Below are 20,258 nucleotides of genomic sequence, written 5' to 3' on the forward strand. Positions count from 1 at the left end.
ACTGGACACCACTGGTTAGTAGATAGTGTCAGCTAATGACCATTCACTGGACATCACTGGTTAGTAGATAGTGTCAGCTAATGACCATTCACTGGACATCACTGGTTAGTAGATAGTGTCAGCTAATGACCATTCACTGGACATCACTGGTTAGTAGATAGTGTCAGCTAATGACCATTCACTGGACATCACTGGTTAGTAGATAGTGTCAGCTAATGACCATTCACTGGACACCACTGGTTAGTAGATAGTGTCAGCTAATGACCATTCACTGGACATCACTGGTTAGTAGATAGTGTCAGCTAATGACCATTCACTGGACATCACTGGTTAGTAGATAGTGTCAGCTAATGACCATTCACTGGACACCACTGGTTAGTAGATAGTGTCAGCTAATGACCATTCACTGGACATCACTGGTTAGTAGATAGTGTCAGCTAATGACCATTCACTGGACATCACTGGTTAGTAGATAGTGTCAGCTAATGACCATTCACTGGACATCACTGGTTAGTAGATAGTGTCAGCTAATGACCATTCGCTGGACACCACTGGTTAGTAGATAGTGTCAGCTAATGACCATTCACTGGACATCACTGGTTAGTAGATAGTGTCAGCTAATGACCATTCACTGGACATCACTGGTTAGTAGAGAGTGTCAGCTAATGACCATTCACTGGACATCACTGGTTAGTAAATAGTGTCAGCTAATGACCATTCGCTGGACATCACTGGTTAGTAGATAGGCCTCCTTCTTGGTTCATGTTCTGTATGCACCACTCGAATCTCGTCAATTTGTAGCAGCTTAGTTAAGCTGAAATTCTGCTGACACTATGTGGAATTTTTGTAAATTCAAGGTACAGTGCGCCCTCAGGGTACGATTTTGATCCGGTCCAGGGTCGGCATCGTATGGTGAAAAAATTGTATGTAGGGTTATAGAAACCATAGTAATTATATAATGCAAACATCCCCTAGTAAAAAATCGTCAAAATTTTATGTGCTGTACATACAAAAAGTAGTAACAAAATAGTATGTCAACCTTAGTAACTATAGTTACCTACATTAACTTTATTGTACTTAGTGTATTTATTGTTTATGATCTACATTAAAATGTAACATTTCAATGTGCTGTGTAGTGTGTAACTCGTAGAGAGTTCATACCTTCAAGACAGAAGTACATATAACATAAACTATGAGTTCACTTTAAATAAGTTTAGCCTACTAAACACAAACTTAAAGCTAAGTTGTAGTATGTATTTTTTATCTATTTTTCTGAATTTCAACTTTTTATCACTAAAATTTTATCACCTGGTTGTTTCAGGCTTCGTTTTTAATATAATTTTAGCCGATCTCATTTACACCTTTTTCAACATAATTCGGCAAGAAAGCCCGAACGATGCTGTTTTCGTAATGGAGTGGATTTTTGTTAGTAGGTTAACAAAAGTTGTCTGACCACTGAATCCTTCTTTTTGAAGAGATCGCAACTCCACTTTTGCTACCGGTTTAAAAGGGAAAATATCACCATTTTACACACAAGAACTTCTTAACTGAGAAAAATCTGTCGTTTTTTTCTCTTTCGGGCGTTGTGAAAGTATGCGGTGTCTGGGATATTTCGGCGTACGTAATAAGCACATCGACTCCCAAATTTGAACTCTGGCGAAAGTTTTTGAATTCGTATGGTGAAATAAGATTCGTATGGTGGTGTGAAAAAATCAACATGTTTCACTTCGTAAGGTAAAAAATCATATATCAGGGTAATCATATCCTGAGGGTGCACTGTATTCTGCTGTATTTTTCAATATAAGATTTATGAGTATTTTCCATTTTGTATGTCTCTGTGGCAGTGTACTTGAATTTTGCTACAACATTCCTAAGCAGTTTATTGGCTGAGATTGTCCAATCACGTGTATCATAGTAACAAAAATCCTATATTTTATCAGTAATTTATAAAACTGATAAAAGTAACTCCAGCATAGATTAACTCAAAGCATTGATGTATTTTGATCGACTAGTTTTTTGTAGCTGGTTGAAGTAGTACATTAGCATTAGGTTCATTTATAGAAAGCTAGGTCTGCTCACAGAAAAGAAGAATGACTACCTGCACATTGTAAAAGCAGCTAACCTGTGTCTCAAAATTATATTTTAAAACCGTCTTTTCAATGCTGGTGACTATGCATTATTGTCTATGATGCTATAAAAAGCTGACATTATTGTATTTTACCAGGCCAACCAATCATACCCCAGCCAGCGTGTGCCAATGATACAATTGCCATAGAAGATGGTAACGCTACATTTTCTCTCCCTAATGTGGATGACTCGCCATCCAAAGACAGTGTGGACAGCACCTTTACTGGGTGTCAGACTGAATCTTCCCTGGTATCTCCTGCTTTGTCACCTGCTGCCACTGGTCTTCTAACCAAAAGTTTAACTGCTGGAGATGTTAAGACCGGCCCTTCTTATTTGGTCTCAAGGCTATCAACATCACCATATAAAACAGCTTCTGAAGTTAGTTCTGCCTCGAGTCATCACATCATTTCTCATTGAAGTTAATTTTATTTAATTGCGAAATATTACATGCTGTCATGTCTGTAATAGAATATACACATTGATAGCGGCTTGAGACTTCCTTGATATTCTTACCACCTACCTACATGCATATTGCGAAACATCTTGTACCAAGTTGTGATACGCAAGTACATGTATGTGTTTAATCTTTAGTTATCGGATAAAAAGATATCTCAATCCTTGGACAATCACCCGGATTCTCCCAGATGTAAGTTTACTGAAGAGCAGTTGAGGATTGCTTGCCCCGAGACTAGTGTCACATCTCTAGAGTGTAGCGCCTCATCTGATACCTTGAACGCTCACTCAGAGTGGAGGGCAGCTATAACATCCACTCCGGTGTTTAGGAATGTACGACAGTCTCCTCGTTTCAATTCACGCGCCCATCCGGTGTTTAGACCGGTAGCTGAGGTAAGAATTGGCATCGCTTCCTTATACCGTCCTTCAATCACTGGTAGCTCGAAGATTTTCTGATGTAGGAAATGATGTTTTCATCTTGTCAATGTTTTTAGCAGTACACCATAAAGTGATGTTTTGGGTACTGTACTGAAAGTAGCCGTATTGCTCTGCGTAGTTGATGAAAGTGTTGTTTGCTTATCTGTAAGTCGGTTATTATCATTTTTAGTTCATAAGCGAGTCATTGGAGTTTGAACATATAATTTTAATATTAAAAAAAAGTTTACTCATCTACCTTTAATATCTGTGTGGATCTAGCAGTAGTAGTTTTTAATTGTTGGAGTTGTTTCTCTTGTTTGTACTTGTAAAGGTGCTAACACACTAGGCAATATTAAGTGCGATATCACACTGCGTGGCGCTAATCTGCACTAGAACTCGCTCAGCAAGCTCATGCAGAGCGATAACGCTAGACATTCTCTATCACAACATTATCGCACGCGAGATGCATTTCACATGGTTGGTTTTTCCCAGAATACAATTCTATGGCTGCTAATCTTTTCGCATCAATGTTCAACAGTGTACAGCAGCATCATTTTGCTATTTTATTACGGTTGAAACAGCAAAATGAATACCGAGTTGTTCATAGATTTAATAAGAGCACACCCAGCCCTGTACAGCACACAAAAATTACCAAGAAACCCGATTGAAAACCAACATTTGGGAGTCAATCGTTGCGCAGTTTGACCATCTTGAGAATAGTAAATATTTATTATATTAAAAATAAAAACTACTACAAAGTAAAATATATATAACTAGAAATTCCACTGTCATACAGCCCACGACCAAAAAGATATTGGCAAAAAAATAAAGGGTACTGATGGTTGAGAAATGCAATATTAGCAATCAAATGGCTCTGCAGTGCAATAGGATAACTGCAATGGTAGCTGTAATGTACTGGGTGTGGGTGTTATTATATACAACAATAAGCAATAATGAATGGAAAAGATGTTTATATTTTCCCCCTGCAATAGGAGAAATGCAATATTGGCCAATATTAGAAGTAAAATGCACTGATATTCTTAGAATAATCAATTTTATTAATATAGTAATAATAGAAAACCAATACACAATTTTGTTTACATTTCAAAACGTCATAGGTAGCAATATCGAGAAGTTGTGGTATTTATATAGGTTTTTAGAAAATTTATTTAAAAAGTGTTTGGTCATGACAAACAACAACAATGAAAGGAAAATATTACACGTTTATATCTCTCCCTTGCAATAGGAGAAATGCAATGTTGGCCAATATTATAAGTAAAATGCACTGATATTATTAAAATAACCAATATTGTTAATATAGTAATACAGCAATAATAGAAAACCTATGAGCGTTCACGCGTCTCGAAGATTTCTGCAAACTGCAGCAAAATAAAAGCTGTTATAAAAGTGTTATAAAGCTGTAGGCCTAATTTACTGTAATGTATGTAAACTGTGTACTATACACAGTTTGAAAGTTGGTTGCGTTGAATGTAGAAAGGTTTTGATAAGCGATCTTTAACAGAAAGCCAGTAGGAGCATTCACGCGTATAAAACTGCAGCAAAATAAAAAAAATGTTATCGTCATAAACGGGCGTTGTAGTTCGGCCCTAGCTGGTACGTAAGTTGTAAAGAATTTCGGCTAACGTTTTAAATAATGAAACCTTCGGTGATTGGACGAAAAACATAGGCTGATAAACGGTGTACCATAATTTCGTACCTGTAAATCGGTGTACGCCTCAAACGGTCTACGTTTATTACAAAAACCTTCGAATAAATTCGATTACAAGTAAACAGCACCATAGACTGGTGAAATGAACACGGTTTTCTCGTGAAATACGCACTACTAAATAGTTCTACAATCGGTCGCACGGCTTTATTGGCGTTTCAATTTTCGGTCTTAACTTTTATTAAACCGAGCTTTTCAAACTTTTTGTGGGAATTTTCGTTCAAATAAATCTGTCCATTTGTGTATAATCCGATCAGATGGGTAAGTTTAAAGATAATACCGACGGTTTACAAAGACTTGGTAACATATTTAAATAGGTTTAAATGTGTTTTGTATCGTTATTATACTTTAACGACTTTACATTCCGATGCTTAAATTTCTTGATGAAATTTCTAGCCAAGGGTTCGTCTCATTGTTGATGAATAATTTTCGCAAGTTGTGTGCACATGCATTTATCATAAAAACTCGCACACATCGCTCCGCTCGTTTGCTCGTGGGAAAATCGTAAAATATTACTGTTAAAAATACGAGAATCGTTTTTTGTCTTGTATATTTTCTTATAGTGTACAATCCGTGAAAGTGATATAGCCCTAATAACAAAAGCTGAAGTTGTTTACGTCGTTGCCTAGAAGGCGTCATATTGACTTATATTTAATAACGACTCCGAAGAAACTAATGATACGGAATTTTATTAGCAGTTTGTGAGCATGCTCGCGTTATTGTTTGCTGGTGAGTCGCTCAAGTGTGTTTTGGCACACGCCAGCGATATCGCAGCGCTCATGACATTCACGATAAAATCGCCCAGTGTGATCGTATCTTATGGCTGGTTCACACTACATCGCCATATGACGGCGTTTTCCTCTTGGCATTCATCGTCGATTATGTGAACCGCAAACCGTTGGCATCGACGTATCAATGCGAATACGTCGAGAAAGTTTGCAGCTGTCAAATTTTCTCGATATTTCGCCGAGCATCGACGACTGCCTTTTTAATGTGAAGCATTTCAGTGATAGTAATTCGCGGATAGCGTGATTTATTTATTTCCGTTTATGATAGTTGCTGCGAGACTAGTATTTGATTCAAGCAAGAGAAATCAAAGAGGTTTCTTCGCGAAAATTTAAAAAGTAAAATGAGACTACGTCACAGAGTATTTGCGGATGCAAACGCGGATGGGTTTGTGATTGTGTGAACATTGTTATCAACAATCACCTAAGTATTGTGGCATCAACGCCGATATATGGCGGTATAATGTAAACCAGCTTTAGCAAGCATTTTATATCCTGTCGTTAGGCATCTGCCAGTTTTTTTCACGATCAGTCATACATAATGTTAGAGGTCTATTGGCTTCAGCCACACGGGGTCCCATAATAAATTTAAATATTATGTAAGATTTTTTAGAAACTGCACAGACTGTTTGTTAATTTGATAAAACAATTTTTTTAAATGAGCAAAATTTGTTATAAACTAATTGTTTCACGCACTATTTAAACTAGTAGTATTTAAACTAGTATTTAAACGTAGTTATTGAACCGCTGCCGTTTAAATTGGGGTATTGCAATGTTTAGAGTGAAACACTTGTAGCCGCATCATTCTTCCAATCACAGCCTACTAAGATGACCAGTTATCCACAGTCTTTCAGTCTGCTTGTGATTACACTAATATTTTTCTAGCACAGTTTTATGCTCGAGAAACTTGTTTTATCTGCTGCTAAGAATAATGTGAATTTTATTTTGAATTATTACCAGGCATATTTTTTGCTGGGTGAATCTCAAGTTGCAGTTTATTTCTAAATAAAAAATAAGAAGAAACAAAATCTATGGTAATTAAAAGCTTTTCACTATTTTCTCCTATCATAAGATTATAATTGATTGCTATGTAATTGTGCCCTACATGTCGACTGTCGGTTGTCAACTGTCGGTTGTCAACTGTCGGTTGTCAACTGTCGGTTGTCGGCTGTCGGTTGTCAACTGTCGGTTGTCAACTGTCAGTTAATATTAGTTAACTCACAAACCTATAAAAGTAGATATTACCCTACAGAATGAAAATATTTGTTTGTTATGAAAAGTCGCGATTTCGCGAGTAGTCAATTCCGCGAATTATTAAATTTCGTGAATAATTAGTTCTATTAATTTTTTTATCACAAGGGAGAATAACTACTGCATCAAATTAAAATTTAGCTGCTAGGTTAGTTTTTAATATAAATACTAAACGTAGTTCCAAAACATTTTTAAAATCATTGCCTGGGCTCTGAACTAACACCATTGCCAATGCATCACATTTATTTACAAAATTATTCAAGGTTGTCACAAGATATGCAGCATGGCGTCATCGCAAAAATAGCCGCTAGGCAGAAGTACTAAACGTAGCCGAGTTCCAAAACTTCTTTAAAATTATCGTCGGGCTTCGAGTTTTATTGCCATTGCATCAAACTTTACAAAATTATTCAAGGTTTTCACAAGTTATTCGGCATGGCTTCGTCATCGCAAAAAATCTCTCCTAGTCTTTTTACATTGAAATCAACTCCATCAATCTCTAATACCGAAGTTGAGGACAATCATGATTCTGATCTGGACATTATGGTATGTATTTGATTTGCAGTGCAGATACGTTTTTTCATAATTAACTGCATTAGTTAGTTCTTTTGTTTAAAAACTGATCGCTTTCATTTAATACTTCAGCTATTGTTTTTTGTACTTCCGTAACACTTATTAATAATTTTTCTTTTTTGTGTTTACTGCAGATTGCGAATGAAACAACTTACTCCGATTACGAAAACTAGAGACAAGTAGTAATATTCAAGGGAGGAATATTGATTGGCAGAGAAGCAAACAGTCAACCTAGTTGCTTCATCGACAACAACTTGATATCGCTGCAGCAAACATGATTAAATTATATATTTTATTTCATGTATAGATATATTATAATTTATTACAAACTTGAGTGTACAAATAAAATATTTCAAATACAAATAAAATTTTACAAATGATGAAAGGAGTAAATATAAACAGTTCAATCTATATGGCGGTTGTCTAGAGCAATAAAATTAAACTGATACTCTTGATAAGTGAATGCTAGCGTGTAATGGTTCTCTCTGACTAATTATTTTGGTAATAACAGCTCTATATCGCTGTCATTGTCTTAGGTAGATGTTAAAGGCGATTCTCTCGCTACTACATGGCTGGTAAGGAAGTTATCATCAGAACTCTCCTCGTGGCTTCCTATTGCAAAGTTCTGCCAGTTGGCCAAAGATTTGTGCTCGTAAAGGCGTTTTTGTTCCTTTTTTTAAAACAGATATATTCTCCTCGTAAGTATCTGCGGTCACTTCTACCTCAATTTCCAGACTTCCCTGAATGATTGGTGATCTTCTAAGAATGACATATACCACCATAGCAGTCATTGTGCTTGCGTGTATGATGAAAAATCTCTCTCTCACACTAAAACAAATAATGAAGCGGTAGGGATGGAAAAAATAAATATTGCGTTTTACCGAAAAACCAAAGTAAAATTCAACTAAGTTAGTAAATGGTTTTGAAAAAAACTCATTACTTACCAAACATTGTTGGTTCATCAAAGGCCTCCAAATCTATGAATATTCGTGAAAACCTCTGAGCAAAAAAATTATAGCTTAGCACGATCGACCCGTAGTTGTAAGCTAAATAGAAAACGAAACACGCAATGCGTGCATGCGTAGGGTAACTCTATTGGTAGACGTAATAGATTTAACTTTTCATAGAGAGTGACAGTTTTCAGCCGCGAATAAATTAATCCGCGAATATGCATGAAATGGCAATTTTCACGAAATTTAACTCCGCGAATAAATTCATCCTGTAGGGTATCTAGGGCAGAATCTTCTTTATTTCATCAAATTACCTAAAGAGATGAATTCGCTTGTTTAGTATTTGATTAGTATTAATCAATATTTGAATCAAAAAGTTAGTGTTGATTTTTTTAGTAGGTCGTAAGCAAGAGATAAACTACATGACTAGTGTACAGCTTAGGTTACTCAACAATACTAATATGTGGATGTTCTAGTGGGGAAAGTTTTCTGGACGTAACACAACTGTCTGTCGATAGAAACAGCTGCTCTAAATTGATAATAAATTTGACACCCTTATAATACATTTTAGAGCTCAATGTTACATATAAATGAACAGAAATTGAGTATTTGAAAATCTGCTGCATAATTGGGTTTTTTCTGACTAACCTAAAACAAAAGTAGGTCGTAAGATTTATGTGGTATTCACGAGTGATTACCAGAAAAGACAAACAATCACAGATAAAGGTTCTTACCCAGTTACGATAAAGCAAACTGGAGAGAATTCATTTCTGGTGATATTGTTGATCAATTATCAAAGTTTCATTTGAAGTCGCTGTTAAAAAACATAAAAATTATCATTTGGGATGTTACAAACACTCCATTTTTCTCATTATAGTTAACAATTTTCTGATAGAGGAAAAGTCAATGGCACATGAGCTACAATTACGGCATTCTGATGTCTACGATATTGGTCATATTTGGATACTCACAGTTCACCTTCTTAGGCTTCTAGATGTTCATTTTTAAAAACATTTTCATAAATTACTTACAATTACGGTGTTCATGTAAATGTAGCTTGGCTTTTAATAATATTTTTGCAGCAGTAACTTTCAGCACACAAACAGCCCGAACTCAAATATACAGTGTATGTCTAAAGAACACATTGGAATAAATGGTCTGGCATTGTATATAGAATGTCTACATCGTATGGTTACTCTTCCAGCTAGACATGGCCATTAAAACCTTTACTATTGTGACTATGACTAGTTCAGCTTATGCACATGGCCAGATAACCAACTTATGCACATGGCCAGATAACCAACTTATGCACATGGCCAAATAACCAACTTATGCACATAGCCAGATAACCAACTTATGCACATAGCCAAATAACCAACTTATGCACATAGCCAGATAACCAACTTATGCACATAGCCAGATAACCAACTTATGCACATAGCCAGATAACCAACTTATGCACATGGCCAGATAATCAACTACTGCTTTTATCATCACTTGGCACTATTAGTTTTACACTTTGACATTTAGAAAGTTGATATTTTTCCAATTTTGAATCTCTTGGCTTGTTATTTTGTGCTTGGTGAATATCATTTAATGGTTGATGAGTAACTATGTTGTTGAAAGGATGGATGTTATATATCTTGCCACTTCCAACATAGTAATTTCGTGTATTCTCTTTGCATGTTTTGCTTGATACGTTTTCCTTGAAGAATTCTTTCCCCAAGAGTAATATTAGACATTTGTAACAATGATATTTGTTGTATTATGTCTCACATCTCTGAGAAGTTATTTAGTGCGTATCCAAGATGTTAGCGCATGGTTTTTGGCCATATTTCATTGTGTTTAACATAATATTTTCCCGTAGGTGTTACATTTGACCAAAGGCACTGGCTGCGATGAGCTAGATGACTCTCCTGATTGTCCACCCGCCAAGATAAGGGTTATAGGGACTGACTTGAGTCCTTCACATAGTAGGGGTGAAACACGAGTATCTCGAACACTTATAGAAGGTATGTATGTATATAAATTTGTGAAAGAATATTCTAACAACTTAGCTGCCTGATAACACTAGGTCATGCGTTGTTGTATTTCTATTTAATGTAAACTGCATTTATCTCCCCCATCAGATTGCAAAGCAGCATTTGTTATGTTTACATACTAGTCTCATCAATTGCCAGTTTACATCCTTCAGACAACATTCCTGTTTCTTGTGCCTTATTGAAGTTTTTGCTAAGATTAAACGTTTGCAAAAATCCAAAATATTTTAAATCTCTATATTTGATGTCGATTTATTCATAAAGGTCGGACAACTGCTAATTTTGATTTTTTTGTGGCGTTTAGCTTATTGAAGGCTTTGTTCAGGTTCCTCTAGGCATGTATTTATAAATAATACAGTCATGCCTGTGTTTGTATCCATTTCATCATCTCCTCTTGCGAATGGCTTACTGGCATTGTAATCCTAACCGTACTTCTACAATAATTGCGTCTTCTGACTTTTTATTCATTTTTTCAGCCCTCAGATTTAAATAATGTTTCTCCTGCAAGTTGAATGATCTTGTCTAGTTTGAGCTTGTTTGATTTAATATCGTTTGTGTATTTATCCTTCATACAGCTTCTTCAAAAGTAGTGTAGAGGTGTTTTAGTAGTGCAATCACTTGGTTTAAACAAGGAATATATAGGTTGGTTTTAACATATCCCAGCTACTTCTCGATAGAAAACTTCTATTCGCTTTTGTTCGAGTAACGATGCTGTGACTGTTATTTTTGCAGAAGACATTTTACTATAAATATACCATCAAATAAAACCTCACTTTTGATGGTTTAAAGATTCCAAATTTGTAAATAAACTATAAATCCTGTAGTCGTGCCATCAACTAGTCGTGCCATCAACTAATATAATTTAATATTAATTAGTTTTGCTCTCGACTATTCACCCTATCAGCTAAAACGCTCATCATGAAGGCTGTTTAGCTGTTCATTGTTAAAGGCTGGAATAGGTAAAACTAACTTTATTACTATGATATTCTTTTTATTTTATTCAAAACAATCAGCCCTTTTTGCAGGTTATATAAAGGGCTTTTAGGTATTGGGTTTAACAACCTGAGCAAATAAGAGTCTGATGCTGGGATGAGTCCTAGTTCCATAGTTTTCATGTTTCAAGAATGAATAGCTTATAAAACATTTGAATCAATTTACATACTTTGCCCATGGAATCAGGTGCACCAATGGTGATCTCTTCATCAGCTGACATGGTACTCAGGTTCTTTTAGTTCTGACTCACTTTTTTTATCAAAATGGATTTTTGTTAGTTACTTTTTTCAGATATTCCACAGCTTTTTTACTTTTGATTAGAACAATGAGGGTCTTTTCGTGAATTGTTTCTACAAACTCTGTTTCAGCTTGTAAGACAATACTGCAACATGTGGTATGTTAGAGGTAAATCCATCACTTGTACAGGTTTAGTACTCACGTACAGACACTTGTACAGGTTCAGTACTCATGTACAGACACTTGTACAGCTTCAATACTCATGTAAAGACACTTGTACAGGTTCAGTACTCATGTACAGACACTTGTACAGGTTCAGTACTCATGTACAGACACTTGTACAGGTTCAGTACTCATGTACAGACACTTGTACAGGTTCAGTACTCATGTACAAATACTTGTACAGGTTCAGTACTCATGTATAGATACTTGTACAGGTTCAGTACTCATGTACAGACACTTGTACAGGTTTAGTACTCATGTACAGACACTTGTACAGGTTTAGTACTCTTGTACAGACACTTGTACAGGTTCAGTACTCATGTACAGACACTTGTACAGGTTCAGTACTCATGTACAGACACTTGTACAGGTTCAGTACTTATGTACAAATCCTTGTACAGGTTCAGTACTCATGTATAGATACTTGTACAGGTTCAGTACTCATGTATAGATACTTGTACAGGTTCAGTACTCATGTACAGACACTTGTACAGGTTCAGTACTCTTGTACAGACACTTGTACAAGTTCAGTACTCTTGTACAGACACTTGTACAGGTTCAGTACTCAAGTACAGACACTTGTACAGGTTCAGTACTCATGTACAGACACTTGTACAGGTTCAGTACTCATGTACAGATAGGGTCTTGATGTAAACAGCTGAAAACATATGTTCATTTTAATAATACAGATTTAGCTACTCGGAAAAATAAACTTTAACAACCTTAAATTGTAAACTTATAGACCCAGAAGTGCTGGTTTGCCTGCCCTTTTCCTCAAATATCGATTGTAGTAGCCTTTCAATGCCATTTAGTAAACGTTTTCGTCAAAAAACAGCACTAATAGCCGGGTTGGCTCGGTTTAAACCGAGCGGTTTAAACCAGCCGAAAAAACCCGGTTTTTATGGTTTTTTCATTATTGTGAAAAACAATATTTTAAGCTCCTAGTGGTTTATGGGCTATAGAAATGCAATTATATGTAATTATCAGCTGTGGAGGTTTATTTAGGACACAGTAGTAAATTGATGGCAGAGCTCAAGTTAAAACTACATAAAATCCTAGCTCAACAATAAATTAGTGAATTTCATTTTCAATTGCTTTTATCAAGTGATATAATGACCTCTTTATTGATGAAATATAAAAACCATGTGAAATATACTAATCCAATCATCGTCTCTAATAATGAATGAATACTTTCTCAAGTCTGGCCAGTGAGAAAAGATTACTTCTACTTAGAAATTAAAACAATAAACTCCTTTTGGACAAAAGCTTTAAGTTTGCAAACCAATATTTCATTTATTGGGCACAAGCCAAAGTAGTTGGATTGTTAGAATTCAGTTTATCAAGCTTTTTGTGTTTTGAAAAATTAAACTTGTGTTTCAAATTTCCAACACGCCTCGCAATCAGGATACCATTTGACAGTTTTTCACTCGAACTGCAAAAGGCAAAGGTTCTAAGGCAAAATGTAATAGGTGTGCTGTCGTAACGCGAGGTCACGCAGATAGGCTCAAAGCTCACGTAGCAAAATGTCAAGCTGAAAACACCAACTTAGACAGTCGTGCTAGTATTCAAGTGATAGAAGTTGAGTCATCTGCCACAGCTCCAAACACTAGCAATGCATCTGCATTATGCTCTGCACTACACTACCACACGACTGATCACTTGGATTAAAATTTCTGCTTATGCATAGAGCTGTATGTAAAATATTCACTTTATGCCATAAGATTTCTGCTCTGTATTTCATCGATCATGTTTGATTAAAGACTCATTCCGAAATTTCCATATGTTTTCTCTCTTTTTTCCCATGACAACTTCCACAGTACCATCTTTAAAAGATGATTCCGCATATGTATGTTCAATACTCAATCATGCAGCTATAGTAAGTGATGTTAATTGACTTAAAATTGCAAAAACCTTGGTAAAATTATAAAAACCATATTTATTTAACCAATTATATTTATATATATATTTAACCAATTTATAAAACCAATTATTTAAACCATAAAAACCGGTTTAAACAAAAAAAAACCTGGGTTTTTCGGTTTTTTCATAAAAACCGTGGTTTTTTTCAACCCTGACTAATAGACGAGAAACAATCCTCATTTGCTATTGGTCAATCGGTTAAGTTAAATAAATGTCAACACAGCAGAGTTGGATTCAAATTAAAATCACAAGATTTTACTAGATAGTAAATTTGAAACTGAAAACACTCACAAAATTGCTGTTTGAACGTGTCTTGGTTAGCTAAGTGACAAGCAACATATCTTACAATGACCATTATCACGCATGCGCTGACATTCTATGGCTATGAGTATTAATGCCAGGTGCTTAGAAGTAATAGCATCTTTATGCTAAGTTACTGAACTGCATCGTACTGCATATTTTAGGATCATGTTCTAATTATATTATATAAATATTGTTATTATTGCTAGTGTTCTCACCCATGAGTTTTATGTTACAAATGTATTCCATAATTCCCAGAGCCAAGATTAATTATGGATTTTTATATGTTATTTAATTCCACCCCAATATTTTAACTATTCCGGATGGGATTTTTGTCTGCAGTTGTTTAATTACGTTTTTAGTTATATCTCTCAAAGCTTTCGCTTTCATCAAATGTATGTCCTTCACAGATCTGATGGATATGTAGGTTACCCTACAGAATGAAAATATTCGTTGGTTATAAAAATTCGCGATTTCGCGAACAGTCAATTCCACGAATTATTAAATTCCATGAATAATTAGTTCTATTTTTAATCACAAGGGAGAATAACTACTGCATCAAATTAAAAACTAGCTGCTAGGCTAGTTGTTAATATAAATACTAAACGAAGTTGAGTTCCAAAACATTTTTAAAATCATTGCCTGGGCTTTGAGCTAACACCATTGCCAATGCATCACATTTCTTTACAAAATTATTCAAGGTTGTCACAAGATATGCAGAATGGCGTCATCGCAAAAATAGCCACTAGGCAGAAGTACTAAACGTAGCCGAGTTCCGAAACTTCTTTAAAATCATCGCCGGGCTTCGAGTTTTATTGCCATTGCATCAAACTTTATAAAATAATTCAAGGTTTTCACAAGTTATTCGCCATAGCTTCGTCATCGCAATAAATCTCTCCTAGTCTTTTTACTTTGAAATCAACCCCATCAATCTCTAATACCGAAGTTGAGGACGATCATGATTCTGATCTGGACATTATGGTATGTATTTGATTTGCAGTGCAGATACGTTTTTCCATAATTAACTGCATTAGTTAATTCTTTTGTTTAAAAACTGATCGCTTTCAGTAAATACTTCAGCTATTGTATTTGTACTTCCTTAACACTTTGTGTTTACTGCAGATTGAGAATGAAACAACCTACTCTGATTACGAAAACTAGAGACAAGTAGTAATATTCATCAAGGCAGGAATATTGGCAGAGAAGCAACTAGTCAACCTACCTTCATCGACAACAGCTCCTTGATATCGCTGGAGTAAACATCATTAAATTATATATTTTATTTCATGTATAGATTTATTACAAACTTGCGTGTACAAATAAAATATTACAAATAAAATTTTACAAACGATGAATGGAGTAAATATAAACAGTTTAGTCTATATGGCGGTTGTCTAGAGCAATAAAATTAAACTGATACTCTTGATAAGTGAATACTAGTGTGTAATGGCGCTCTCTAACTAGTTATTTTGGTAATAGCAGCTCTATATCGCTGTCACTGTCTTGGGTAGATGTTAAAGGCGATTCTCTCGCTACTACATGGCTGGTAAGGAAGTTATCATCAGAACTATCCTTGTAGCTTACTATTGCAAAGTTCTGCCGGTTGGCCAAAGATTTGCGCTCGTAAAGGCGTTTTTTTTTCCTTTTTTAAAACAGATATATTCTCCTCGTAAGTAGCTGCGGTCACTTCTATCTCAATTTCCAGACTTCCCTGAATGATTCATGATCTTCTAAGAATGACATACACCACCCTTGCCGTATTGTGCTTGCGTCTATGACGAAAAATCTTTCTCACGCTATAACAAATAATGAAGCGGTAGGGATGGAAAAAATAAATATTGCGTTTTACCGAAGAACCAAAGTAAAATTCAACTAGTTTAGTAAATTGTTTTGAAAAAACTCATTTCTTACCACAAATCGTTGGTTCATCAAAGGCCTCCAAATCTATGAATATGCGTAAAAAAAAACTCCGAACGCAGCAAAAATTTTATAGCTAAGCTGTCTCACCTTAGCACGATCCACCCGCAGTTGTAAGCTAAATAGAAAACGAAACACGCAATGCACGCCTGCGTAGGGTTAATTCTATTGGTAGACGTAATAGAGTTAACTTTTCATAGAGAGTAGCAGTTTTCAGCCACGAATAAATTAATTCGCGAATATGCGTGAAATGGCAATTTTTGCGAAATATAACTCCACGAATAAATTCGTCCTGTAGGGTATATACTTGTACAAACAGTTGAGAACACAAATGAAAATGCAGTACATATTTCCCTTAGCTATTGAATTGGTGCAATTTTGTCACAGGTTCCGGATCATGCGAGGACAGGGTGAATGATACACGTATGGACAGCTCTGGTCAACCTACAGACTCAGCTACCATTGTCGAGTCATCGGTCTGGCAGTCTAACAGAACAAAAACATTTGCTGATGCAGTTAAACAATTTCAATACAATAACACTAACATCACCAAGGACATTGACTCAACTATAAATAATTGCGTCTCCGGCCAGGAGTCTCCAGTGCCCTGTCTATCTGTCAGACATCTCAATACTGACCCCGCTATGACTCCATTCATGCAGCCGTCTAAACAAATTGCAGCTACACAGGAGGAAAATTCACCGCTACCTCTAAACTCAACGTTTGTGCTCTCTGAACCTAAAAGGTAGGGGGAAGTTGCTGCGCTTGTGTTTTGTAAGGGTGCTAGTTACTGGGTGACAAAGGAAACGTGTTAGTAAGATGGCGCTAAAGGTCCGGCCACACGTAACGAATTATTCGTTCAATCTGACCGGATTCACGAATTTCACAGAATTTACAGATTTATTCGGCCGAGTATCACAGAATCGTCTGAGCTGTGCATGCACACCGAATTCGTCAATGAAACGCTTTTAATTGGCTTACCAATTTTTTTAGCGGCACGATTCTAGTAGCTTTGACAAGTGGTATAGTCGAAGACACCTACGACAACACACAATAAAAATATCGCCGCGATATGACTTTATACATACGATGCAACTGCCTATATGCGCTAGAGATAGCAACTGTTTTTGCGACGGAGCTTTTGCTGCATAAAAAGAAATTATTATTATTGAAAAAGAAACAACTTATAGCTTCTAAAACATCTAAAAGAAAATACTGGATTCACGATGAGAAGTTTCTGCCATGGTGAACCAATGAGAGAGAACCAACAATAGTGCATATAGGCAGTTGCATCGTATGTATCAAATCATATCGCGGCGATACTTTTATTGTGTGTCGTCGTACATGTCTTGGACTATACCACTTGTCAAAGCTACTAGAATCGTGCTCGCTAAAAAAATTGGTAAGCCAATTAAAAGCATTTCGTTGACGAATTCGGTGTGCATGCACAGCTCAGACGATTCTGTGATATTCGGCCGAATAAATCTGTGAATTCTGTGGAATTCGTGAATTCGGTCAGATTGAACGAATAATTAGTTATGTGTGGCTGGACCTTAAGGCTAGTAGTAGCTATAGTGTTAAATAAGGGTTAGGAGCTCAGTCTGACCTGAGGCTTATCTCTTGATATAATCAGCTAGATTTGTTAGAGGTATGACAGCAGTCTGCGCATTTCATTAAAATCATTACATTAATCAAGGGTAACTTTCTCGTCAAACAGTTTACAATTGTTTAACATGATCGTACATGGCTCGTAATGTAGTTTAGGAAGTCTTGTTACTATAGTTATATAGTTTGCTACTAGCTTGACTAACTCAAAAAATGAATGCTATTGGTAATGAATATGTATTACGTTGTTAATAAAAATACAAGGGGTGGATACATAAATTAATGCTGTAGGATGCTCCACATCCGGCATGCACCAGTGGCTAGACCAGCTAAGAGCTCTATGAGATCACAATTCTTCAGTACAGTATTGCATTTAATAAATTGGCTAATAAATTATATGTTACTGCTTTTTAGCAGTGTGATGTCCAAAGGGTATCATTTCCAATTTTTTATACATAGTATTAACTGCTCCTAAAAAATTCCAAAGTGGTAGATGGATAAATTATGCTAAATCAGTAATTTTACAATTTAATTGCAAGATAAATTATAAAATTATAGCTGCTTGGGTTGTGTGAATATAGTTGCAGTTGATTTTTATATCTACTGTGTAGGAGGGGAGGTGCAGATGCCAAGCAGTTTGCGGAGCACAACCTTTCGTTTTTTCAAGACGTCATTTTATCGTTTTCGGCCATCTTTATAGACAATTTTGTCGTTAAAAACACGAAGCTTTTGTTATAAATGTTTGAAAACGATGCTTTTGTTTGCATTTTTTTATTATAGTATCAAAACAACACCAAAAAGTACTATTAAATAAAAGAAAAACGATCGTTTTCTACTAATATGGCGGCTTTTTCGTGAACGAGCACCTGTACAAACTGCTTGATGACGTCAAAAAAACGATGGATAGTTCGCCTAAAGATGTTTGTTTTGTACTGGAATAGTTGAGGTATATCGTGGCTGTAAGATATCATCAGTAGTTGGAAAGCCTTTCCACAATTCTTTAGAGAGCTTCATTTCCTGAATACCCCGAGGAAACTTAAATTCCTATAACTTTGATCCGTTATGAAACGCAAAGGCTTTAGTCATATTACTGAAAAATTCCAATTCATAATACTCCAGCACTTCTCACATAGCTTTTAATCTAAAACATTGGAATTATCACCGTGATTAAGAGAAAAGCAAGGAAGATTAATAAAAATGAGTGAATAACCTGTTTCCACTGCAAATCAGTCGAATTTATGAAGCAATTTCACAACACTTGGATCTTCTTTTATTATCTCCTGTCTGTGCAAGATATAAACAAGTTGTTAAGGGAGCACAATAAGAGTATTGTACAACAGATCAATATGGTTACGGTCAGGTAACCTATTGATTTGTTACAGTCAAGGTAACAGTCAAGAATACAAGTCAGGTACATGTATAGCCAACAAGAATAATTGGTTGAGCATTTAGTATAAGTTTGAAGGACACGTCAATAGGGTATCAACAACCTATTCACTGAATGAAGAGCAAACACTATTTTAGCAAATTTAAGGAGCTGTTTGATGGATCATCATGGCTGTTTGATCATTCCTAGAAGACAAAATTGCTTTCTCGTACATCTTAGTAAACAGCTAGACAAAGTCATAGACCTATTAACTACACTTAATATATATATATTATATATATATATATATAAAAAAAAAAATATATATATATATATAGTTAATAGGTCTATGGACAAAGTAGACAACTTTTAGTTCTGCAAAATTATATTTTACTGGCGTTTGCTGAACTGGAGTAACTCACAATGGTAAAAATCATTCGATTTTTACCATTGTGATTCGGTTCAAGTGTTTGTGAATTGTGCCTAAAGCTATCAAGCTGGGAGACTCCTACTTACCAAGTCTTGCTCTTACAGTGGGCACCCAGTCTGAGTTCCACAAATCTTGCTCTTACAGCGGGCACCCAGTCCGAGTTCCACAAATCTTGCTCTTACAATGGGCACCCAGTCTGAGTTCCACAAATCTTGCTCTTACATGGGCACCCAGTCCGAGTTCCACAAATCTTGCTCTTACAGTGGGCACCCAGTCCGAGTTCCACAAATCTTGCTCTTACAGTGGGCACCCAGTCCGAGTTCTACAAATCTTGCTCTTACAGTGGGCACCCAGTCTGAGTTCAACTTTAGTTTTGCTTTTAACAGATGTGTGTGGATTACATACGATTGTGTAGACTGTAGATAGTGTAAAGCAACTCTCCCTTATACCTCACTTATGCTATCTCTTGCATTTTCTTTTGCAGTGGCTATGCAGAAAAGGAAAATCTGCTGGGCGCCGTTTAAGATGCTATGCACTGATTGCTGTTACCGAGAGCTGGAGAACTACAAACAATGATGATTTTATCACAGAAAATTAAAATATTTTTAAACACTAAAATGCTTTATTTTATAACTGTATTCTTAGTGATATTATGCTTTTTATGAGAAATATTACTATTTGATATACCTAGTCTTTAGTTGCATCATGCCATTTCTTGCAATCTTTGTTATAAGGGCATAACGCTGTAGTTTGCTAGCTTTCCAATACAAAGATGGTATTTCTAGGTTTCTCATTTGGAGTTCATTGTTGGCATAAACTTTTATGTTGTTGATTCATTTGTTGCTTTTTTATATTAAGAGATGTTTTCAAACAGAGCTGTGGCAGGGTGTTTTAAACTCCTTCATGTACTCTACCAATCTTCAAACGTCTCATCTCTTCACAAAGAAACG

At 35.7% G+C, this 20,258-nt stretch overlaps 1 protein-coding gene across 1 annotated transcript in view; it reads left to right on the top strand.

Annotated features, from left to right (window-relative positions):
* Positions 1–20,181, top strand: part of LOC137393505 (kinesin-like protein KIF18A) — a 44,745-nt gene extending 24,564 nt beyond the window's left edge. The window contains exons 15-19 of the mRNA XM_068080081.1: positions 2,225–2,505; positions 2,719–2,973; positions 10,147–10,291; positions 16,295–16,652; positions 19,793–20,181. Of these exons, the coding sequence (XP_067936182.1) occupies positions 2,225–2,505; positions 2,719–2,973; positions 10,147–10,291; positions 16,295–16,652; positions 19,793–19,832 (1,079 nt within the window). The 3' untranslated portion in view covers positions 19,833–20,181. The remainder of the gene's footprint in view (positions 1–2,224; positions 2,506–2,718; positions 2,974–10,146; positions 10,292–16,294; positions 16,653–19,792) is intronic.
* Positions 20,182–20,258: the final 77 nt, after the last annotated feature.

This window comes from Watersipora subatra, chromosome 4, assembly GCF_963576615.1.
Source record: "Watersipora subatra chromosome 4, tzWatSuba1.1, whole genome shotgun sequence".
Classification (NCBI taxonomy): Eukaryota; Metazoa; Bryozoa; class Gymnolaemata; order Cheilostomatida; family Watersiporidae; genus Watersipora; species Watersipora subatra.